The following is a 25571-nucleotide window of genomic DNA, read 5'->3' as shown; positions in this document are numbered from 1 at the left end:
ATCTGGAGATCGTGGCCCGATCAATTCGGGTATCAGCCGCTGCATGGAAAACGTCTTGTAAAGATGGATCGTCTTAAATGTTATGAGGTGTCAGTGCTTTGTACTGTACAGACTTATTGGCTGCTAGAGGTCTCACAAACCTCGTCCAAGAATTGATATATTTGAAGCATGCCCTTTGAAAGTTAATGAGCAGAAAGTGTTGTGACGGAATGTAGCTGTTTATGCAGTGGTGGCCATTTGATTTGGTTGGTGGGGAATTTGTGTGTCTGTTGGTATGACTATTCAAAAAACAAAGGGAAATATTGTTGGATAATCTCCTGTAGTGTGTGGATGTGGGGAACTCACTGTGATATTGGCATTTTCTCGTTGATATGCGCTCACACCACAACTTCTGTATCACCCTTATTTTACATTAAAATACTCATCACAGTTTATGAGTTAAAGATGTTACATGATACTGTTCTTGATTGTTTTGTACAACTCTGTGGAATGATGTTATTTGTTTATGGTCTCTCATTGGCTAGTTTAGGTGCTTGACAAAGAATTAGAGCCCCCTTAAACCCGGACATCGTTTTTTTCATTCCTCCAACAGCATGACTTAGCTTTTCCCATCACCTTTCTTCAGGTAATGGGTAATGGGTGAACCTCTCACCCTTCTTCAGAAAGTGCAGATAATGGGTCAACCTCTCACCCTTCTTCAGGCAGTGCAGATAATGGGTCAACCTCTCACCCTTCTTCAGGCAGTGCAGATAATGGGTCAGTGATGTCAGATGGGTCTCACACTTTGGGAATTATTCTCCATCTAAAATAAAAGACCATCCAAGCCTGAGGGATATACATCTGTGGTGCATGCATGTTGCTTTTTTGGTTCATTTTTACACACACACACACACACACACACATTACAGACATACCATACAAAAATAACTCTAGAATGTTTTTCTCTGTTCCTTGTTGTCCACATGGAATCTGTGAACGGGGCCAAAATGAAAGAAAAGCTGTTTGTACTTTATTTTATTTCATTCTTACTTGTTTGTTTGTTTGTTTTCTACAGAATGGCTTGTGTCAGGCACAATGATAGCGGGGTACGCCTTCTTTGCCCCTCTTCTCCAAGACACTCTGTGTGCTGTGCTTAAGTAGCGGCATGGCCCAAAAATGCCCCTTATCACCCTCATTATTTGCATTGGCAATCAAACCATTGGCTCAAAAAATACGAGAGACAAATAAGTGGTATTATTATGATTACTAAGATACAATATAAACTAAGCTTATTTGCAGATGATTTGTTACTTTACTTAAGTAATGTCAACACTTCGGTACCACATTTGATGGAAGTCATTGCCTAATTCTCCAAGATCTCAGGTTACAAAATGAACATAGGGAAAACAGTGTTCATGGTAGTTAACCCTTTAGCAAAACGGACAGTGACAGTTTGAAGCAATTTCAGATGCAGAAAAAAAAGTATCTGGGTTGTTACATTAGTTCCCGAAAGAAAAACTGTTGTTTAAAAACTATTTTCTTTCCCTTGTTAAAAAGTTTAAGGAGGATGTTAAGCAGTGGCAGGATCTGAAAATCAATCCAATTGGAAGGATAAATCTTTTCAAAATGATGTGGCTACTAAAATTCCTGTTTAAATTCCGAACTATTCTTATAACTCCACCAAAATCTTTTTTCAAGGACGTACGTATATGGTCTAATAAAGCAAGTAGATTGAAAAGGAAACTGCTGCACTATCCAAAAGAGGAGGGAGGCCTAAACCTTCCAAATCTTGAGGTTTACCATGTAGCTGCACAGATGCTCTATGTTGATCGTTTAATATAACACAAATGAAGATCCATGGATAGAGATATAAAACAATCAATTAAAAAAAAACAGCCTACTAGTAGCTCTCTTTTCCAGGGACAGGGTTAAATCAATAAACTTTATTATCAACAGTACATTAAATGCTTGGAACAAAATCAAGGGAATTCTAGGCCAAGAAATAGGGCTGCCTAGACATACTGTATACAGATTTGGAACAACCCTTTAATAAATATCCAAAATTCCCAGCTACAGTGGGATATGTGGTCAAACCGTGGTATTCAGAAGATATCAGACATTCTTAGACAGAATTCAGTTCTACCCTTCCAGGAACTAAAAAGTCAATATCATTTAAAAGATGTAGAAGTTTTTTGGTATATGCAATTCAAAAACTGGATTAATTCCAACTTTGATTTTAGTATGCAGGTTAGTCCAGAGTTGTCGACTCTCCTAAACCAGGAGGGAAAAAGGAAGAAGCTGATAGGCTCTGTATACAATATCTTGATAAAAAAGGAAGGCAGTGACCAGCTACTAGACAATATTTATAACAAGTGGACTGAAGATTTAGGATATAACATTAAAGATAAATGGAAGGACTGCCTGACTCTTTCATATAAGATAACCACTAATGAAAATGTGTGCTTAATTCCATTTTATTAATGACAAGAATATACTACATTAGAGAGAAAATTCAAAAAATGTATAAAGGGCAATCTGGTATCTGTCTAAAATGTAACCAACACACTGATTCTCTCATGCGATTCTCTCTTTTTGGAATTGTGAAAAAATTAAAAAGAAATGGGAGGATATTGGGAGGTGCCTATCAATACATATAGATACACAATTAATATTTACTCCAAAAACATGTATTTTTCAAGAAATAGAGGGAATAGGATACCCAACCAGTTTGGCAGATACTTTTCTGTTCTTTAATCTTTAAAAAATTGATTTTGCAAAACTGGAAGAATAAAGAGGCACCTGCATTAGAAAATTGGAAAGTCTTAATGAAATATTATTTGAACATTGAACAAGCGATGTCCAGAGGACCAAAATAAAAAGAAACTATTTGACAGCCAATGGAGCTCTATTTATAATGCGCTCTAGTTAACGCTACCCAACCAATTGACATTAGAACCCATTCGATTGGTTTTTTCCCCCTTTATTTATGTATGTATGTATGTATTTATTTAAAATTTTGGATGAGTATGGATGCGTGTGCTATGTGTTAAGGGTTGTGGGGGTGGGGGAGGGGGAGGGAGAGGGAGAGGGAGAGGGTGAAGGTGAGGCGAAGGTCTGGGAGGGGGTGAGTGGGTTGGGGAGGGGGAGATAGGGGGCTTGATGAGAGGGATATAAGGTAGAACTGAATGGGTGGGGATAGATTGGGCCACCTATGTAGTATGATAGGGGAAGCATGAATTACTAGAAGATAGCTTAAAATGATGGGTTTGTTTATAAAACTGGATGCTTCCTTAAATGATTTGTGATTATTGTGATTCACACTCAGCAAAGGCTAATGTTAACAGCACACAGAAGTAAGCCCCACCGAGTAACACTGTCACCCACCTACACCCTGATTACAATGGAAAGGCAACTTCGGTCCATTCCCAGTTACGGTATATAAATAAATGTTTTATAGAAGTACTTCACTTACATGTCTTAAAAGAAACCTAAAAAGAAACAAAGAAAAACAGTCAATGTTTTTCACTGCAATTGCCTGTACAAGTTTCAATTGCCGGTAAAAAAAAATAGCCTCCATGGAGGTAATGGAAAAAAATGAACATGGTGAGCCCTCCACACCATTTAGCCTGGGTCACATGTTTGCTTTACTCTACTTTAGTCCTGCCATTTCAATCACCCTTTTGGCTACACTATACAGTTCCTTCACCCCTTCTAGGAGCACAGATCGTGTGGTAACAAAAGATACTGCAGCTGCTGTTATGGTGCCAACAACAGGCACACGGCTGCACAGTGCCTCAATGACACCTGCTGCCACAAGTCTTGCTACCATTTTCGCTATAAGCGATGATTTTCCAGCAATCGCCATGACAACTGATGCTTCTCTAACCATTGCCAGTACTGACTTGTTTACTCTCTGTGACATCCTTTCACGGGACCCATCATTTAGACCAAATGAATAGTAGCACTTGGATAGGAAAAACACTACCATGGCAACATCACATGCTAGTGACAGATGTGGTACTGTGGCTGTCGCTATGGCACCTGATGTGATGGCCACAGCCCAAACTACTTTCTTGAATGTACTGTATTTCTGCTCAAGACACTCTTTGGAATAAACAGGCAAACTCATAACCAGAGCATCTCTCTTGTATTCTGGAAGGCCTCTCTCCAGATCCTTTTGCAGTTCCTGGAAGTCAAACCTTTTTGGGTTACGGGATGTAATGAGGAAGACAGGAGGGGGTCCCAATGTTCTGAGATTTTCCAGACAGTTGTTCCGTATTTTCTGAAGTGTTTGCTCCTCTCTTACTCCCTTTCTCTCTTCTTGTGTTACATCATTGTCAGTCATTGTGCGAACAAAGTAAAAATTCTTCTTCTTTTTCTTGAATTCATTTGCCAGCATCATGTCAGTGTCCTTGAATCGTAATGCACTTACTATGATAAAGAAGTCATAGTTTTGGTATTTGACATCTTTCAGATAGGTTTCTGCTTTGAACTTTGAGCTCCCTACACCTGGCAGGTCCCAGAAGTTCACATTGGGCATGGTTGGGTGGGGGTACATGGTGGGCTCCATGCTGGTTTCTACCTCCCCAGTGGGTGCAGCTCCTTCATCAGTATCTTGAAGACCTCTGATGGCGTTAATGAAGGAGGACTTTCCTGACCCAACATTTCCTGTCACAGCAATGTTGAGAGTGACATTATCTAACCTATCAGCTTCTTCTCTGGCTTTGACAATGGCCCGCTCCCAGGTTGATTCACCATAATCATTTAGTAAAGCACGGAGATCATCCTGTTGATCAGCCATCATCTAAAAGGAAAGGGTAATGTCTTATATTACATAATGTTCTGTTTTTGCCAGGAAGCTTTGTTACATAATTACTGTTTTTCAACAGTGAAATGACTGATGTTGACAAAATCTGAAATGTGCATGCGATGAATCAATGACCAAAGTTATCATGATTGCATCCAGTGGCGTATCGTAGTAACGACGGGCCCAGGTGCAAGATATTATGACGGGCCCCGAAAAAAAATCGTAGCGTTCTCTACTTCCACAACCGCGTCTAAAAAAAACGTTAATCAAGGGTGTTTGTTATCTATATAAATAGTGTTTAATTAATCAACCTTACATATTTCAGAAATGATGGGTGTGTACACAATTATGTAAGACTTGTTTGACTCTCAGCAGGAACATTTCTTACCGTAAAAATTGTTAGAAAGAAATAATAATCGTGACCACTATTTACCCAATTTGTAGCCTAGTAATCCTGCCCTACCATAATGTATGTAGGCTATAACTTGTCTTGAAATGTATATCTATCACAATAGCCGTAGGTTACCTGTTGCATGGTTGCTGACACACCACTGAGGGCAGAAGCAGCGATGCTGATCCCAACTGAACTGCTACACTGCTGACTCCGTGGGCTGGCGACTAGTTGACGGGCTAGTTAAAAAGCCAAAATAATCTAATTTAGGCTGCCTTCTCCTCCTGTTCTTTTTTCTCATGCCCTTTTCTACTTCCACTCTTGTGCTTAAAAGGCATTGTTACGAGTAAGGTTGTGCTGTGCTCAATGAACTAGGTTATCAGACCTTCAAATTGGTTCAACTATAGCGTATTGTATTGTCACATGATCAAATAGAGACTTGACATTGGACAACAACATACATATTACCCAGCAATCATCATTGCTAATCACAAAAATACCAAAGAAAATAAGAAGTAATTAATTTCATTGTACAGTTTTTTGATAGTTTCTATAGTGTATGTAGGATAAGCATATGATTTTGTTATAAATTACTACTTTTCCCTAGCCTGACGATGTCATACTCATAATTCTAGTCAGAATATGAGTCTGATACCGCTCCGTTGGGCTGTGATTATGGGGCGTGTTTGAACCGAACCAGGAAAAAAAATGCCTCTTCGCTCAATTGGATATATCTAGAACCAATCAGAGCAACGTAGTATGACCATAACGTAGACCATGGGGCCAGCTGATACATTAAACTTTTACCGGATCCCGTAGGAAGGACGGCAAAAACATATTTTCGATCGACAAATGGCTTGATCGCGTTTCTCTTTTCCTCTTTCAAAATGAATGTGCTGTCAATGTCTTCTAAAACAGACTCGAATTTCCACATTTCAGCTCTCCAACGGCAGCCATGTTTGTTGAAAACGAATTCACCCCAAAAGCTCTTTGGTGACGTGGTTGATTACGTTAGGGTTGATCATCTGTCCATCATCGTATAAAGCCCGCCCTGACAATTTGATTGGTCTATCGATCTCCTCACAGATTTTTGTGAGGAGATAGTTTCTCCCCAATGGAGCGACACCAGACCGAACCTCCCGACCAAAAATGTTGTGGGCGGGGCTAAGTTCGTCTGGCATCCAGGCTAACTTTTCCCCAAAAAATTATAACAACCATGACTGAGATAAGTTTTCCTTTTCAAGTGTATATATAGCATTTGACACTATCAGCAGATTATAAACAGCCCGTATTTGAACATATGCATATCCAAATGTTTTTGTTGCTGTACTAAGGGTGGGCCCGACGAGCAACGCCTGTCGCTGGACTTGGAGAGGGGGGCCCGTCGAGCGACGCATTTATATCTTTGGGCCCGGCTACGGGCCCCGACACCCCACGGGCCCAGGTGAAGCCGCACCTGCTGCACCCCCTATAGTTGCGCCCCTGATTGCAACTCAAAAACTGAACTTGAGTGTCATGCCTAATTCAGCAGCTTTGAAATGATTTTTGGAAGTGAGCTTTTAAGCACTATTGTAGATACATCTAGGCTCTGTAGCTAATCAATATGTGTATATTATAATATAGCATGACCACTGTTTGTGATGTTTTATCTTTTTTAATAGTTTTCTTTTTGGAAACTTTGAAAACTTTTTTAACCTTGAAAATCCAGTTACCAAATGAATGATTATATTCATACTGACTATTTAGACATGAGTGTGATCAGTGTTTATAGAATGTATAGGTTAATTCAGTTAATAACTACACATAATTTTAAATTGATTGACAAAAAAATGAAAGTGTAGTTTGAAAGCGTGGTTAAACTTACTTCTTCAGCTTTTTTCGAAACTAATGCTGTTAGTTGTCAGGGAAGGTTGTCTTCAGCACAGTAGTTATGTCTGGACACACCTGTGAATGAAGTATCAGTGTCTGAGTGAACTGAGTTTCAGATCTTTACAGTTTTTCTCGATTGCTTAAACACAATTTTGACTGCTTTGTTTTGTTTTTCAATACACCTCACACAATTAGCACAACCACACACCCAATGAGCAAAACACCTCAGATCCATTGCAAAATGGAACTTGGAACTTGTAAAAACTATACACTAATTTAACAAAACCATATTTTGTTGCATACACGTTGCATATGACTGAATTCTGTTTGTACCACTTACACACTGCTGTTATAAACCTAAAACACTTTTAGCAATTTTACTTCTCAGTGATTAGAGTAGTGTAAGTGAAGTACACAGAGAAAGCTATTCATGCTATTTCAGTAACACTGTAAGCTCAGCAAATATCAGACAAGCGTAAAATGATGTTTCCAGTACAGGTTACAATTCCATTAAAAAAAGATCAGAAAAAAACTGAAAATACAGTACAAATAAAGTTGTTTCATTTTACCCTGATGTCTTTTTAGGATGTGTGCCAGTGTTCACTGAGAGACCTGATGAACATTACTGTATTGAAATTGGCATGGTCACCGATAATGTTGGCTTGAATTTCTCTGAGCCTGATAGCATTATTGGCCAAAACCATGTTTATGATCTCTCTCTCTTGTTCTTGCGTGAATATGGGCCACCGTCCTCCTTTCAAGTTTATTTGATAAATTTGGTCTTCTTCTTCTTTGAGCACGTTTCCCTCCTGCTTCAGGTCTTCCTCTTCCTCTTCCTCCACCTCGACCTCAGTCTCTGGCACGGCCTCCGCCTCTTCCTCTTCCTCCTTCTCCTCCTCTGTGGATTCCCCCTCTCACCCTCACTCTTCTTCTTCTGACTCTTTCCATTTTGGTTGAAGACAGATGAACTCATCTGCTGCATTTCTAGTGCTTAAACCTGTTTGGTGTGTCTACAATTAAGCAATCATGTGTTTGCGCACTTGATGGCTGTGTTTATTTGACAGGCTCATAGGTGTGGTCATTTGACAGAGTGTTTTGGAATTGCAAGGAAGTGACCTCTTGATATACTTCTGTGTCTAAAGCATTCAAGTGTGTTTAGTGTTTTGCAGATCACTTGTGTGTATGGCTTCGCAAAAAGTGTGATGTTGGTATGTCCTTATAGTGGTGCAAATCTGAGCCGTTGTTTTGCTCCTTGAGTAAAGGTTTTGATAATTGTGTAATACTTTTGATTTTAGTGTTTATCCAATCGTAAAAAACTGTAAACAAATCCAGTGACTAAAGGTGGAGCTCAAATTGGGGTGGTGATTCTAACTGCTGTCTGTTGAATATTCAGCAGTGCTTTGGTCAAGGTGTTGATGGGTGTTTTACAAAAGCATGTGGGTGTAGCCTTAGGATTGGTGTAATCCCCCACCCTTCACCACTTCCACAGTCTTGCACTAACTGCATATTTTCTGCTACATGTATGGGCTGCTAATACATTACAACATTAATGTATCACAAAGACAAGAAATATTTGTGAAAAAACATGAGTAGGCAATGCTTTGACTACATAGGCCTCCATTTCTTATATGGCACCTTACAAAACTTGGTTTTCTCATTTAGTGGACAGTATTGCTGAAGATTGTACAGTTGAAGGACCCATAATTATCTCCTTCATCAGTTGCATACAAACCAATATCTGATAATCCTCCTCATCAAGCAGCACACACTGTATCATGTTTACAACACACAGAAGGTTTCTGTTCATTTCCAGTTTTGGAGGTGTGGACACATCAGAGCATTCACACACAATGGAAGCTATCTAAAAACCTAAATGTAATCTAAATCTAAATTAGATATGAAGATTTAAATCTAGACCTCACAAAGCATTTCATAACATTAGGTCTGAATCACATGAACTGACTGCCTTACTCTTAGTAATGCCATTTGCACCAGGCTTTTGGCTACACTCTACAGTTAATCCAACACCTCTAGGGGCGCTAACCACATTGCCAAGACCTACACTGTAGATGGTGCCATAATACCAGCAATGTGCACAAAACCTGTTACAGTCGACTACAATATAAAAACACAGGAATCCAGTACTTTTTCAAATATATCTTTATTCCTTTCTTTTTCCCTGTGGGCTTATACACTGTGGTGTTGCACATAGACAAAACATCTTTCACATGTCCAGTGTTACAATGTACAATACAAAAAATGGTTTGCTGCAAAAGATCATTGCAGACAACAACATAAATGCAAGGCCTTGGGCTTCAAACTCCTGGTCTGAATACGGGCCTCACTCTGGTCATGTCCGTAGCAGACACCCCCACTCTTCAACAAAAACCAGGCCTTTGGCTACACTATACAGTATACTTTAACACTACAACACTAACAGCACACATATTTACTGATTCCTGCACACTAATGATCCCAGAGTTGTCCTGATTGTTTGACAGTAATCAAAAACATGAACATCAAAAGGATACCCAGTACATACACAAAGGCTATGCTCATGGCCAAATAGAAGGAAAGTCTTTTTAAACAGTTGCTCAGGTTGTGCAGAAGTTGATTGAAACGCTCTTGTATAGATCCTGTTTAGAACATTACTAGAAAAGATTAATATGAAGATACAATTTGATACAAAAAATAATCAGATCTAAAGACAACTCAAGACAAAGTCTTGACAAGAGTCCTTGATTCAGATGAATTCACAATGTGCACATCATTTACATATGAAAGGCATTTGATTATCCACCTACTCAGCCTGGTACACTTCTATATCTTGTTTACAAAGGACACTTAAATTAATTCCTTATATTGTTGTAAAACATAGTTGTACAAGCTATTCACATATCATGGAATACATCTTAAACATGGTGACCATTCCACACCATTCAGCCTGGGTCACATGTTTCATTTACTCTACTTTAGTTCTGCCATTTCAATCACCCTTTTGGCTACACTATACAGTTCATTCACCCCTTCTAGGAGCACAGATTGTGTGTTAACAAAAGATGCTCTGGCTGATGCTATATTGCCAGCAACAGGAACAAGTCTGAACAGTGCCTCCATAACACCTTCTTCCCCAAGTCTTGTTTTCACTTTTTCTTCAAGCGATGATTTTTCAGCAATCGCCATGACAAGTGCTGATTTTTTAACCTCTTCCAGTATTGCTTGTATTGGTTTGTTTACTCTCTGTGACATATTTTCAAGGGATTTATTATCTAGACTAAATGCATTGTAGTACTTGGTTAGGTTATCCACTACCGATGGAACATTCCATACTAGAAACAGAGATGAAATTGGCATTACTGCTGATATGGCACCTGATGTGAAGGCCACAGCCCATATTGTGTCCTTGAGTGTATTGTATTTCCTGTCAAGAGACTCCATGGAATAAACAGGCAAACTCATAACCAGAGCATATCTTTTGTGATCTGGAAGGTCACTCTTCAGAGTATTTACCAGTTTATGGAAGTCAAACCTTTCCAAGTCATGGGATGTAATGAGGAAGACAGGAGGGGATCCCAATATCCTGAGATTATCCTCACAGTTGTTCCGTATTTTCTGAAGTGTTGCCTCCTCTGATACTTTCTTTCTCTCTTCATTTGCTACATCAAAGTCAGTCTTTGTGCGAACAAAGTAGAATTTCCTCTTATTTTTCTTGATTTCATTTGCCAACATGATTTCACTCTCTTTGAATCTTGTTGCACTTACTATGATAAAGAAGTCATAGTTTTGGTATTTGTAGCTTACTTTTGTTCCCCCTGTGCCTGGCAGGTCCCAGATCTTCACATTGGGCATGGTTGGGTGGGGGTACATGGTGGGCTTCATGGTGCATTCTTCGACATCAGTGGGTGCAGCTCCTTCATCAGTATCTTGAACACCTCTGATGGCATTAACGAAGGAGGACTTTCCTGCCCCTGTCTCCCCTGTCACAGCAATATTGAGAGTGACATTATCTAACCTATCAACAACTTCTCTGGCTTTGGCAATGGCCCGCTCCCAGGTCTGTTCACTAGAATCCTTTAGTACACTGACATCATCCTGTTGATCAGCCGTGATCTAGAAGGAAAGGGTAATGTCTTATATAACATCATGTTTGCAAAGAAGGTATTTCACATTATTGCTGTTTTTTAACAGTGAAATCAGTAATTTTGACAAAATCTGAGATGTGCATGAAATGAATATATGACCACAGTTATCATGAAACTGAAGTCTCCTGCCTTAAGTAATTTAAAATGATTTTTAGTAAGTGATCTTTTATTGTAGATAGATCTAGACTCTGTACAACACCATGTCTCTAAATTTCACTGTGGGCACGTAATTGTCTGCCAGGAAAGATCTCTGGATACAAGGAGATTTTCTTTGAAATTACAGAAATTAACATACATTTATAGTGTAGAATTAACAAGACATAATGTTAGGGGAGGGAGTGGGTGTGTCTGCAGGTCAAATGGGAGGTATAGCTTGAACGTGCCTATGGCCAGGTAGGGCCATATAGATGCCAATAGCTCTGGCTCCAAGACACACAAAAGCCTGGAACCATGTCTGATGGCTCTCAACATAGACAAAAGGTCAGGGGCCAAGCTTGCAAAACTAAAAGTGGGGGTCAAACTGAGATACAGTCTGGTAAGTGGAGTTATAATCTTATGTATGAAATCCACCTAAATCTACAGGACGAAGCATGTCCTGTTTGTCCCGTCGGGATTTATTTATCGATAATGACCGCCAGACTATACATTATTCCTTACACACACACACACATACACACACACATATATGTATATACATAGAGCGAGAGAGAGAGAATGAGACTATATACAGTCAGTGGTTTCAACTAATATTTACCTAACGCTACTTAATGTAGTCCTGTTGCTTGCTTCGTGAACTGTTATCATCGCTAACATTCTCTTTCTGTTCCCATTTTTTTGTTGTTTTTCTTTTTTTTGCTTTTACTCTTAAGGAGCTGATTGTAACATCTGGCCAGGGACTACAGATGAAAATGATTATTTTTTACTAACTGGCATATTTACAGCATTTTTTCAGTAAATAAATATATAAGTAAGTACTTAGCAGAAATATTTTAGATAGCAATTAGCAAGCTAGATAACTATAGCAAGCAATGTTGCTAGCGTAGCCATATAATACGTTTAATAAATATCTGTTTCATATGTGAGTACTTTGTTCACATGTCTTCAAAGAAACCTAAAATAAGAAGCAAAAAAAGAACCAAACCAGCATGTGTGAGGTCTGAATAACATGAGATGATTAATCTAGTCCTGCCATTTTAATCACTTTTTTGCCACTTTATACAGCTTATTCAGTCCCTCTAAGAGAACTAACAATGTTGTAAAAGCAGATACTCCAGCTGCTGCTATTTTGCCAACCACAGGCAGAAAGATGCACAGTGTTTCAAAAATACCTTCCACCCCAAGTGTTGTTGAGGTCAGTGTTTTGAGGTGAGTTTTGCTGGTTGAGGTCAATGTTTTTCTGCAATTGACTGAATACGTTTGGATTTCTTAACCTTCGCTAGTATTGGCCTGTTAACTCTCTCGGAGTCAGCTAATTAATCACAACTAAGTGTTTGAATCTGACATTGAATATATTTTATCTTTCACTGAGTCAGTTTACCTTCACCCTTCTAATCTTTCATTAGAACCTGCAATCTCATGTGGCCTGCAGTTCCGATATCAGTCTGACTTTCTGTCAACTGATACTCGGAGAGTGAAACACAGATTCCCCTTATATTCTCCCCCAAGAATACACTTTATACGAGAGTGAACCGTCCCTAGTCTGGATCCTGCATGGTTTATGCCTCCCAAAATCTATGTTTCATAGCGGCTTAATGTTTGCAATCTACTCTATTTAACCTAACTATACAATTTTTAGAGAAATGTAATAGTCTAACTTCATTAAGTCTCAACTACACAAATGTATTAAACACATGTCCACCATGTTTTCCTTTCCACAGGAGGGATTGTGATTAAAGAGTCATTAGATAACCATCCACTATCATAACACCTCAACCCAATTCACTAACCCAAAGGCCCACCGTTTCAGATCGTGTAACACCCCTCGACAGATTAAACCTGAACACGGAACCTAATTTCTAGCAGGCAACCTTGCAATGACTCCATTCCCAAACAGTATTAATTTACAATCCTTAGAACATATCTCTTAAATGTCTCTAAAACAAATCAATCACAGGCTGGAGTCAAAAGTTGCAAATAGGCTCTTTTGAATAGTTTACACACAGATACGTTCGGCCCCAAAGTTTATTAAAAGGAAAAGGTTGCTTTAGAAGTCATTTCAGAGGAAAGCTGACGGTTTGCTGTGGAATCATATTACCGAAATGGTAAATTAGTAACTTAGAGAATAAAACGTTTCTTACCTGACATTCAAAAAGCTTTAGAGAGAAAAGCAAAACGAGTAAGAATGTATAATATAGCTTGTAATTTAGATGCATGTTAATGCATACAAAAATAACAACGGAAAGGCAGAACAAAGAACAAAATAGAACAATTAAATCTAAGCCTATTTCTGGAGTTTAGGCTCGCTCCTAGAGAGAGACCGATCTTTCACCGAAGCAGGATCTCAAAACGAACCACACTTTACCCTCAGAACTAGAAACCCACATCCTCACTGACATTTCAGAACGCTTTATACTTCACTCCTCCCAGCTCAACACGTCACGGTAAAGGTGACATCGTTGTTTCCACAGGTTGTCACCAAATATGACATTTCATTAGTGTTATCAATATATTATACCATATCATATCAAAAATATAAAAAAGCTCAGTTATTATGTGGTAGCACCCATAAGAAAGTATTTGTCAATCAACTTGGCGAATGACAATTCTTTTAAAAAGTGTTCTGTATCATGCTGTCCCCTAAGTATTTTGAAGCAGCTGAACTGAAATGTATCCATTAGGCACTACACTTCTCACTTGGCTACCACCAAGCTGACTCTCTCTCTCTCTCTCTCTCTCTCTCTCACACACACACACTTCATAGGTCCCACTCCCATATATGTATTTTACATCATGCAGGGAGAGTCATTTATGATTAGATGTCAGCTATTGTCTTTTTATTTTGTTGAAGTTGGATGGAGGAGGAGAATTATATATTTTTTCTCTGTTTTGGGGTCCTTCTGATATCATGGAATGAGACTAAAATACCTGAAGGACGCCGTTTTTTTTTCATTACTAGGATTGTTCAAGTGATCGATTTGTACACAAACATATTTGCTTGAACTAAATTGGGTAAAACCATAAAAACTGCTGTCAATTTTACAAAATTGTAGAGGGAGTGGACATTATCCGTCTGATTTTACAATTGAACAAAAATATTGGGAACTTTATACTTTATACTTTACACTTCATACTGTGTAATATTGAAAATGTTTTTAAAAGATTAAAGTGAGAGACATGTGTGCTGTGCAGTGTACGTGTCTGACGTTATGTGATCAGTGGTTTCTGTGCTGTGTGTATATTTATAACTGCAAAGCTGTATTACTGTTGGTGAAGATGCATCGATAGACCACTCATAGAGTCCCATATAGGAACGAGTCTGGGTCATATTTCACCATTTGAGTTAATTGCAGATCTTGCAATAAAACATGATTAGCCTATGCTTAGACTACATAGGCCTACATTTCTTAAAAGGCCATTTATTCATCTTGATTTTCTCATTTAGTGCACAGACTTTTTGAAGATTGTACAGCTGCAGGCTCAGAATTATCTCCTTCATCAGTTTCATATGAAACAATATCTGATAATTTTGGTGGAAATGAATCAGTAATTTCATCGGTGAGAGGAAAAGTAAAGATCTGATAAAAGTCTAGTCTTTGTGTTAATTATTCAGAAGAGAATCACAGAGTGAAGAATCTTGGCCGAGGCCAGAGCTCATACACCAACAAATTGTTCAGAGGTCTGATGAAAGAGGATCTAAAGATTGCTATATTTATGACCTATCCCTGCGTGCATACAGGCACGTACACATTCTAGGCTTGCATAAAACTGTCTACAAAATATTTAAATTTCATAACAGAAGCAGACACTTGGTGGTTAGCTGCTTCTCGGTACAACAGCTTATTGTTTCAGTTAAGAGAGGAAGTGGTACATTGTCAAAACAGGACAGAAAAGGACATTAGTTCAGTCAGAGTTCACTTAAGACAGAAACAAACTTACAATGAAAATCTCATAACAAAAAAAGAAATAAATAAATACAATAATCCCCCATGAGACTTTATACAGTCATTGGTTTCAACAAATGTTTACCTAATGCTGCTTAATGTACTCCTCTTGCTTGCTTCATTAACTATTATCGTCTTTACATTTTTTAACATTCTTAAAACATTTTTTTGGTTGTTTTTGATTTTTGCTTTTCATTTTAACATCTGAAAGGTAAAATTAGCTTAATTTATTAACTTTGGGATATTTACAGCAATGCTCAATAATATGCACTCCCTGTAATAAATCAATTAATTAATACTTTGCAGTAATATGAAATATGTGAAACAATATCTGATAATTGTGGTGGAAATTAATCAATAATTTAGTCGGTGAGAGGAAAAATAAAGCTGATGAAAGTCTAGTCTTTGTGTTATTTATTCAGAAGAGAATCACAGAGTGAAGAATCTTGGCCGAGGCCAGAGCTCATACACCAACAAATGGTTCAGAGGTCTGATGAAAGAGGAACTAAAGTATAAAGGTATATTCATGACCTACCCCTGCGTGCATACAGGCACGTACACATTCTAGGCTTGCATAAAACTGTCTACAAAATATTTTAATTTCATAACAGAAGCAGAGACTTGGTGGTTAGCTGCTTCTCGGAACAACAGCTTATAGCAATGCCTCCTCAGAGAGGACTTTCAGTATGGTTAAAAAATTGTTACAGAGAATAGAAGAAGTTTGAACAATAGCACTTTGCGCTCTCTCTTGTCTTGCAAAATAAACTATACTTAGCTTCAATGTACACCATTTAAGAAAACACTTAGGGCAGCAAAGTCAGCCATCTACATATACTGTACAATACTACAAAACAGTAGTTTTCAATTATGATATATCCTGAGATCTGTGCAAGGTTTAAACAAACCGTTTCTGTGATGTTCATATGAATGATTTGGTTGTAATAAAAAAACATCATGAATAAAGTTATTGCAATAGTTCTAGTGGGGGATAACCTACAGACAGCATGTGAATGATCTGCTGCACAAACTACACATCTCTTCCAAGAATCTTGTGCAAATGTTGAAAATCCATGTGTGGCATGACAAAATGGTGAGTGGAGCTAGGCCTAACCAGAGCACATGCACAACTACGCCACCCTGGGAGTTTCGCCCCGGGAAATAGTTGGAATCAAACTAGCCCACTAGGGACACACCGGTTTCGTGAACTGAAGAAGCTGGAGACGTGTTTCCATAAATAATAAATATGTTTTTTTTAATACACAAATATAAAACACACAAACTGGTAACAGTAGGACAGACAAGGGACAACACGTACACAATAGATAAATGAACAGAACACAGAAACAGGACTGAGGCTTACCAGTCAGGCAGGAGTATTAAGAAGCATGGTATTACCTCCAGGAGGGCAAAGCAAACGTGCACTGCTCACACCAAATGCAAACCTAGTGAAAGGTGAATCCACACACATCAAATTAGCTCACAATCACACACATGAGATGCTACCATCACTATGGTGGGGAAGGATGGACTACCTAGCCTTGGGCACAGCCAACAGAACATTGAACACAAAACAAACAGAATCAAAACGACAACACACACACAGACACCAATGGCGCCTTAATGCACGGGCTTACCTGGGCTTAAGCCCGGGGCCTCGACCAATCAGGGGCCTCTTAATAATAATACAAAATAATAATGATGATAAACTTCCGTATTTGCGGTGTCATTACTCTGCTCTACAGTGGCATCTGATGGTGGATGTGGAGGTGGAGGTGGAGGGAGGCCCCCCCTTATCTAAACAAAATGTAACAAAATGTAACAAAAATTCGATTTGCAACGTTTTAGAGGTCGCAGAGAACAAAGTCATTGAGCAGGTCCGGTCGGTGCCGTGGTAAAAAAAAAATGAAGCGTTCACATCCAAGCGGAGCTCAGAAAATTTTAACCACTTATTCATGTGTGCAGGATGAAAGGTTGTTCTTACTCATATCCGTAGCTAGCTTGCAATTTCTATCGTTCTTTATCCACAGTTTCTACTCACAAGACCCAGATGACTGACCGTTGATGTCTTTTATTTTCTTGCTCTTCACCAAAGAACAGAATCTCCACTTGCAGTAGTTGTAAATAAACACAATCTCACACTAAAATAATAATTGCAAAACTTTGTTGACGGATGATGGTAAAAAAGCTGTATGCTTCCCAGCTACACACATGTCTATCTGATCTAGTCAAACATTCTCATATCACTTACGTCACATGTGCCGCACAGGATCTACATTATCCAATATCAATTCGCCATCCACATTTACCATTCATTACAGATTTTACATCACTAACTGTCAGATGTTCACTCAAAATACATTCCTAATTAAATTAAATATTGTAAATTAAATATTCAAATGCAAAATATTTTCCTATGATTTGGCTCCTACAGATAGTACTACCTAGCCTGACGATGTCATACTCATAATTCTAGTCAGAATATGAGTCTGATACCGCTCCAATGGGCTGTGATTATGGGGCGTGTTTCAACCGAACCAGGAAAAAAAATGCCTCTTCGCTCAATTGGATATATCTAGAACCAATCAGAGCAACGTAGTATGACATAACGTAGACCATGGGGCCAGCTGATACATTAAACTTTTACCGGATCCCGTAGGAAGGACGGCAAAAACATCTTTTCGATCGACAAATGCCTTGATCGCGTTTCTCTGTTCCTCTTTCAAAATGAATGTGCTGTCAATGTCTTCTAAAACAGACTCGAATCACCACATTTCAGCTCTCCAACGGCAGCCATGTTTGCTGAAAACGAATTCACTCCAAAAGCTCTTTGGTGACGTGGTTGATTACGTTACGGTTGATCATCTGTCCATCATCGTATAAAGCCCGCCTTGACAATTTGATTGGTACGGCAATGTCTGTCCGCAGATAATTTCTCCTCAATGGAGTAATGCCAGACCGAACTTCCCAACCAAAATAATTGTGGGCGGGGCTAAGTTCGGTCTGGTATCCAGGCTAAGTACTACCAACACACTGCCAAATTAAGTGAAGGATAGACTTGATGAGGACAAGGTAGGTCTATCTATCGGATCAAACTTCTCTGTTTAGAACTAAAATGTAGTACATCGTCATTCATCCTTATGACTTTCGTGTAAATATTGCCCCTCCAGTCAAAAATCAGATATCTCTACACTAGTATCATGTGAAAAGCTACTACGATTGTGCTGTTAGAGTTAGCTGCACAGCTAGAACTACCTGTGAAAGAACTAGCTATAGCGCTAGCTGCTACTAGATGTTTGTAGTGACAGGTGCTAGCCATAGCTATTACGTCAAGTTTGACAGCGAGTTTGCAGTTAGAAAGACCCGGAGAAAGACTTTCTAGTAATCCGTTTATGATTGTCTTATTAGGCCTATCCTAAATGAAATGTGTTCCTTCCTTTGATGGCAACTTGCCAATTTAATTAAACACCATATGATATGCGCAGTTAGCAACGAAATTAATACGTAAATTAAATGAAATCATTCTCTTTTATTCACACGATGTTATGTGCAGTTAGCAACGAAATATTTCTCGGTGTCGTGCGTACATGTTGAATATGCCTAACTGCAGCGTCAGTAAGCCTACGGTATGTGTTTTTCGCCTAACCTGTTATATTGTGGAAGGTTGTCTTGTTTGCCATTTATTGAATAAAACGGTACGCATGGAAATGGACAGAATGACAGAGAGCCAAAGATCACAGTTCTCGAGTCAACTCGTTTTTAAGATTGTTATAGACTGACAGAGTGCCACCTAATTACGTGAAAATTAGACGGACGGGGAGAAGTAAACAGACGGTGCAGTGACGTCAGCCTTACGTATATACGTATACCATGATGAGTTAATAGCTGTACACATTCCCCCTTTGCCCACGTGATCTCTTCCATGAGCTATTTTAGCATTAGAGTGGAAGAGAGCGCGTGGCCATCATGCTTTACCATCAGGACCCATCCACACAGAGTTTGTGAATGTAGCGCCTGATTTTGCCCAAACCACACGCTCTTGAGGGGTGATAACAGTCTGTAGGACTGATAATTCAGCAAGTAGAGTTCAGGGGAAACAGACAACTTTAAACAGCGTGCAGAGAAAGTGAAACCAGACACAGCAGCTGCCTTTGCAGCAACATCTGCTGCAGCATGTCCTGTGGAAACATGGTCAGGGCTCTTAGTGTGAGCCTCACATTGTCTTACAGAAATAGACGAAGGGAAGAGAATAGCATCTAGCAGTGCGGTCACAAGGTTGAGATGTGAAATGGGTTTGCCAGATGAGGTGAGAAACCCTCTGTGTTTTCAAAGTGCACCAAAATCAACACTAAATGCAAACCTCGAATCAGTATAAATGTTCACCGTTTTACCAGAAGCCAGCTTGCAGGCTTCAGTTAGGGCCACAAGTTCTGCATCCTGAAATGAAAAGTGTGAAGGCAATTTATGACTTCATAAAAGATTATGCTGCGTTACAGCTGCAAACCTACTTGGCTCATGTCTGCAGAGTGAGAGGCAGACTTTATGGAGAATCTGCCGGCAGTCATGGTGAGGCTCACTATCCTCTGCTGTAGGAGAAAGAGTTGCTCCTCGTTTGAGCAAACTATAATTTTGAACAGCTTACTTAATGGCCAAAAATAAAGAGCTCATACACCAACATATGGTTCAGAGGTCTGGGAAACACAGAACTAAAGTTATTTATGACCTACCCCTGCACAGGCACGTACACATTCTAGGCTTGCAAAAACTGCAAAAGATGTAGCTTTCAAAACGGAAGATGACACTGGAACCTTGTCAAAACAGCCATAAGGTCAACAGTTCAGTCAGAGTTCACTTCAAGACAGATGAAAACTTAAAATGAAACTCTCATAACAATAAAGAAAGAGAGTAAATGGTACAAAATGGTGTCAAAACAGCCATAAAAGGGCATTAGTTCAGTTCACTTAAGACCGATGCAAATATACAATGAAAGCATCACGGAGAGCAGAGTGACAGAACATTCACATATAATAGAACATATCTAAAAAAAAGGTTTATGGCAGGAAGTCACATATTGTGCAGCGAGGATGAGGCATTCCTCTCTCTCTTTCTCTCTCTCTCATTAACAACAACTTCATTGTTTGAAAATCCAAGAAAACCTTCAAGATGTAATGATGTTTCACACTGAGCAAAAGTTGTAGTTCATAATAAACAAAACCCTTTAACGGCACATAGAGGTAAGCCCCACCCAGTAACACTGTTACACACACTGATTACTATGCAAATACAACTTCAGTTAATTTCCAAGTTACGATATATGAGTGAAGGTTGTAGAGAAATACTTATCTCTCACACGTATTCAAAGAAACCAAAAATAAGGAGCAAACAAAGAACCAAACCAGCACGTTTGAATAACATGAGATGATCACTTTAGTCCTGATACACACACACACACACAAACACACACACACACACACACACACAGTACTCAGCTTTATTACACTCATAGATGCACAGTTCTCTCTCTGAGCATGTAGGGGTCTTTTGTAGACAGTTTTTGCAAGCCTAGAATGTGTACGTGCCTGTATGCACGCAGGGGTAGGTCATAAATAACTATAGTTCTGTCAGACCTCTGAACCATTTGTTGGTGTATGAGCTCTGGCCTCGGCCAAGAATATTCACTCTGTGATTATCAGTGGTGGAATGTAACAAAGTATTTGTACTTTGTTACTGTACTTAAGTACATTTGTACGTATCTGTACTTTACTTAAGTAAAAATAATAGTTCATACTTTTGACTTTTATTCCGTTACATTTTGCAGCTATTTTACTCCACTCCATTTCTACAATGTTGTTATGTGTGAAAACACTACAAGAATCAGGAGAGCCGCAACGTTTCTGTAGTTTACTTCAACTCATTCAAACTTACACACCGACCGGAAACACATTCTCGGTCATATAAAAATACTGACATGCTATTAAAATACGGGCATGTCGTGAAACCCTGTCGTGGAGACATAACATTTTCCCCCCTCTCCATCCCTGAGTGAGAGATAACACAAATAACAAATCACATCAATAGAAAACCCGTAGTAGGTAGCATTCAGAATACATTGTAATGACTTCAGTCCAGCCCGAACAAGGCTATTTAAAACTTAAAGTGCCTTAGAACACCAGACTAATATAACTGGAACCGTCTGGATGAGGTTGAAACCTGCAAGATAAAATTCAACGGTCTGCGTATGGATAAGATCTAATCTGCAACATAGTCCCTGAGGTAGCCCGGTTTGGCACAGGCATGGACTGGTCATGCTGCAGGATTAACTGGTCCACCAGAGTCCGGAACTGGATCTCGGCTGGCCTACAGGTCTTCTGCGGTAGGTGGGGCCACTTTGCGGAGGCGGCGTGCATGCCACCGCGTTCCGTCTGAGAGGCGAAAGGTGGCAGGTCCCAGTTGGTCAGTCACCTGGAGAGGCGCTGACCAGAATGACAAGAGCTTATGGCCCTGTGTGGGCCTCCTGACCCAGTCCCGAATGGTAAAAGCTGGGTGTTTGGCCCTGTGGGACCGGTCAAAGCGCTGTTTAGTTGCCTGCTGTCGTGCTGAGACTCGGTCGCGTAGCTGATCAGTTGTTTCCCGCTGGGCCCCCTGTGATGTCAGGTGAGCAGGAACACGCAGGCGATCCAGGGGTAGTGATAGGTCACGCTCCAACATCAGAAGTGCCGGTGAGCTGTCCGTTGTAGTGTGAGCAGCTCGCTAGTGCAGCAGGGTCTGCAGGAGTGCTGCTGAGAATTGAAACCCCTCTGCTAAGTGAGCTCTGATACAATTTTTCAGCGTCTGGTTCATGCGTTCCACAACCCCATTCGCCTGAGGGTTATAGAAGGCTGTGCGTATGTGATTCCCCGCTCACTCAGAAAAGTGAACTCCGCAGAGATGAATTGTGGCCCATTGTCTGTGGTAATTGTCGTGGGCATGCCCCAATGGGCAAAAAGCACCTCCAGAAAGTAAATGACAGCCTGTGTGGTGACCGACCCTGTAGAGACTGCCTCAGGCCACTTACAGTACAGGTCATAGTCCACGATGAGGAATCATTGGTGATGTGGGATGCCACAGAGCTCACCACAAATGTCCATTTGGATGTGCTCCCAAGGCCCAGCCTCCACATCTCCATCTATTCCTGGCCACCAGACCACTTCCCGGCAGCGCTGCTTGACCTTGACGATGCCGAGGTGGCCTTCATGGGCCATGGACAGGACACGTGTCTGTAAGGCGGAGGGTATGTGTGAAGTAGAGTGTTGAGCGGCAGAGGCAGTAACCAGTAGAAAGCGTTCAAGTAAGCCAAAAAAGGTGCAGATTTATTTATGCTGCCGGCAGGTCAACCGACAAGACGCACTTTACATTTAACAGAACTAACTTTCCCAACACAAACAAATAAAAATAGTAGTTCTACTGACTTGCAATAAATAGCTTAATTGATTAGGACAGTCATCCTCTCACCTCAGAGGACAAAGCTAGACTGCCTGCCATTACCTGGATGCAGGTTATATTCACCCTAACCCCTCCTCCCAGGAGTTAACCATTATACTTTAATCAATTATCTAAACAGACATATCTTTTTACTCTTAACCATGTATCATGCATACAATACTTTACATTGAGCATCATCATATGCACAAACATATTACTTTGACTTCTGACAGCCAGTTACAATGTCCTTTTTCCATACGGACGAAAACCCCCGTCTCAAGTGGAACCGTCCATTATTTCCCGCTTCTGCGTGAATAAGGAAGATGTTTCCATATGCGCTCTGCTTCGGTTAGTTGCCGGTTAGACTGCAGGTGAGCTCCGCGATTTAATTGCACTTTCCTTTTTGTCCCATGCGTGCTCATTCTCACAGGCTCATAGTCCACCAAGCACTCCCTCTAACGTTCGCTGCACACTTATTAATTAACCGTAACAAATCTTCCGTCTTTCCGTGTGCTATTTATAGTGACGGTGCATATTTCGCTCCGTCACATTACCCCCTCCTCAAGGATTTTCGTCCTCGAAAACCCGAGAAAGGTAATCCGCCGTTGTGTTCTCAGGTCCAGCCCTGTACCGGACTTCGAAGTTGAAGGGCTGCAGTGCTAGGTACCACCGGGTGACCCTGGAGTTGGTATCCTTCATCCGGTGTAGCCATTTCAAAGCACGGTGGTCCGTCTCCAGGATGAAGTCCTTCCCCATCAAGTAGTACTTCAGCGAGTCCACGGCCCACTTTAACGCCAAGCACTCCTTCTCCACGGTGGAATACCGGAGTTCCCTCGGGAAGAGCTTCCGGCTGAGGTACACCACCGGCTTTTGTTCTCCTACCTCCCCCTGCAGCAGCACAGCACCAAGGCCCACTCCAGACGCGTCCGTCTGCACGGTGAACGGCTGGCTGAAGTCAGGGTTCTGTAAAATAGGGTCACTGCACAAACAACTTCTCAAATCATTAAAAGCTTTGTCACAGTCTTCAGACCACATCACCTGATTTGGACTGGACTTACGGGTCAATTCAATCAAAGGGGCTGCCCTATTGGAAAAGTTCTCAACAAACCTTCTATACCAGCCCACAACACCCAGAAAAGAGCGCACTTGCTTCTTCGTGGTTGGTCTGGGGGTTTCCAGAATGGCACTGACCTTGCTGAGCTGAGGCTTCACGGTGCCTCCACCGATGACATACCCCAGGTATTTCACCTCTGCTTGAGCCAGGGCACACTTTTTGGGGTTCACTGTCAGTCCTGCAGCCTGGATCCTCCTCAGCACCTCCTGGACATGGGTCAGATGGTCCTCCCAGGTGTGACTGAAGACCACCACATCGTCAAGGTACGCTGACGCGTACTCCCGAGCCCCCTCCAGCACCTTATCCATAAGGCGCTGAAATGTGGCTGGCGCCCCCTGCAGGCCAAAAGGCATCATGGTGTACTGATAGAAACCAAAGGGAGTTCTGAACGCCGTCAGTTCTTTGGTGTCCGCAGCCAGGGGTACCTGCCAATATCCCTTGCTGAGGTCCAGGGTAGTCAGGTACTTTGCACAACCCAACCGATCAATCAGCTCATCGACCCTAGGCATAGGATACGGGTCAAAAGCAGATATCGAATTCAACTTTCTAAAATCCATGCAAAATCTCATGGTTCCATCCTTCTTAGGAACTAGCACAATTGGGCATGACCATTCACTGTGGGAGGGCTCAATGATGCCCATCTCCAACATGGTCTCCACCTCTTGCCTGATTTTCGGGAGGAGCTGAGCAGGGATGCGGTATCCTGGCAACCTCACCGGTCCTGGTGCCTTGAGCCTGATGTGGTGCTCCACCAGCGGCGTCCGCCCTGGAGTCTCCGTGAAAAGCCCCTCTGGGATACACGCCTCCAGCTCCTGTTGGCACCCTGGGGAGAGATGGGACAGATCTGACCTCACCTCATGTCCTTGCTCCACCGGGAAAAACTGCTCGTCCTGCTCCTCTTCCTCGTCCACTCTCCTGGCCAAGAGATGATGCGCCACTGCTGCCTCCTAGGACGCCACTCCTTCAGCATGTTGACATGGAAGATTTGCTTCCCCTTCCTTCTTCCTGGCATAAGAATTTCATACGTTACCGTGCCTACCTTCCGCTCCACTGTGAAGGGTCCTTGCCACTTCGCCAGGAGACTGCTCTCAGCGGTTGGTAGCAACAGCAACACTTGTTGTCCAGGCTTGAATGTGCGTTCCCTCGCCGTCTGGTCATACCAGCGCTTCTGCACTGCCTGGGCCGTCCTCATATTCTCTTGAACCTGTTCTGCAAGAGACTCCATTTTATTGCGCATTTTCAGTACATATGAAAGGATGTTCATACCTTGCTGGGGTTGCTGGCCTTCCCACGCCTCCTTGAGGATGTCCAGTGGACCTCTCACCTGCCTCCCATACAAGAGCTCAAATGGGGAGAAGCCTGTTGAAGCCTGTGGGACTTCTCAATAGGCAAAAAGGAGGTATGGCAGCCATTCGTCCCAGTCAGCACCTGAATCTGCCACAAACTTGCGCAACATATTCTTTAAGGTTTGATTAAATCTTTCCACCAGCCCATCAGTTTGAGGATGATAGGGGGTGGTTTTGATTGCTTTGATGCCCAGGTACTGATAAACCTGCTTGAGCAACTTGGATGTAAAGTTGGTGCCCTGGTCTGTCAGTACCTCCTGTGGAATCCCCACCCTGGTGACCAGTTGCAGCAATGCATTGGCTACCTGTCTGGCTTTGATGTGTCGGAGGGGGAATGCCTCTGGGTACTTTGTGGCATAATCCAT

At 41.1% G+C, this 25571-nt stretch overlaps 1 protein-coding gene across 1 annotated transcript; it reads right to left on the bottom strand.

Annotated features, from left to right (window-relative positions):
* Positions 1–3628: 3628 nt before the first annotated feature.
* Positions 3629–21993, bottom strand: LOC122129161 (interferon-inducible GTPase 5-like). The gene is made up of 4 exons (XM_042704204.1): positions 21805–21993; positions 21576–21707; positions 10404–11156; positions 3629–4783 (listed from the first exon to the last, which is right to left on the bottom strand). Exons 1-4 carry the CDS (start codon positions 21991–21993, stop codon positions 3629–3631), a joined length of 2229 nt encoding a protein of 742 aa, XP_042560138.1.
* Positions 21994–25571: the final 3578 nt, after the last annotated feature.

Source organism: Clupea harengus, unplaced genomic scaffold, assembly GCF_900700415.2.
Source record: "Clupea harengus unplaced genomic scaffold, Ch_v2.0.2, whole genome shotgun sequence".
Taxonomy (NCBI): domain Eukaryota; kingdom Metazoa; phylum Chordata; class Actinopteri; order Clupeiformes; family Clupeidae; genus Clupea; species Clupea harengus.
Note: the sequence above shows the minus strand (reverse complement) of the source record. Positions and strands in the feature narration are given on the sequence as shown.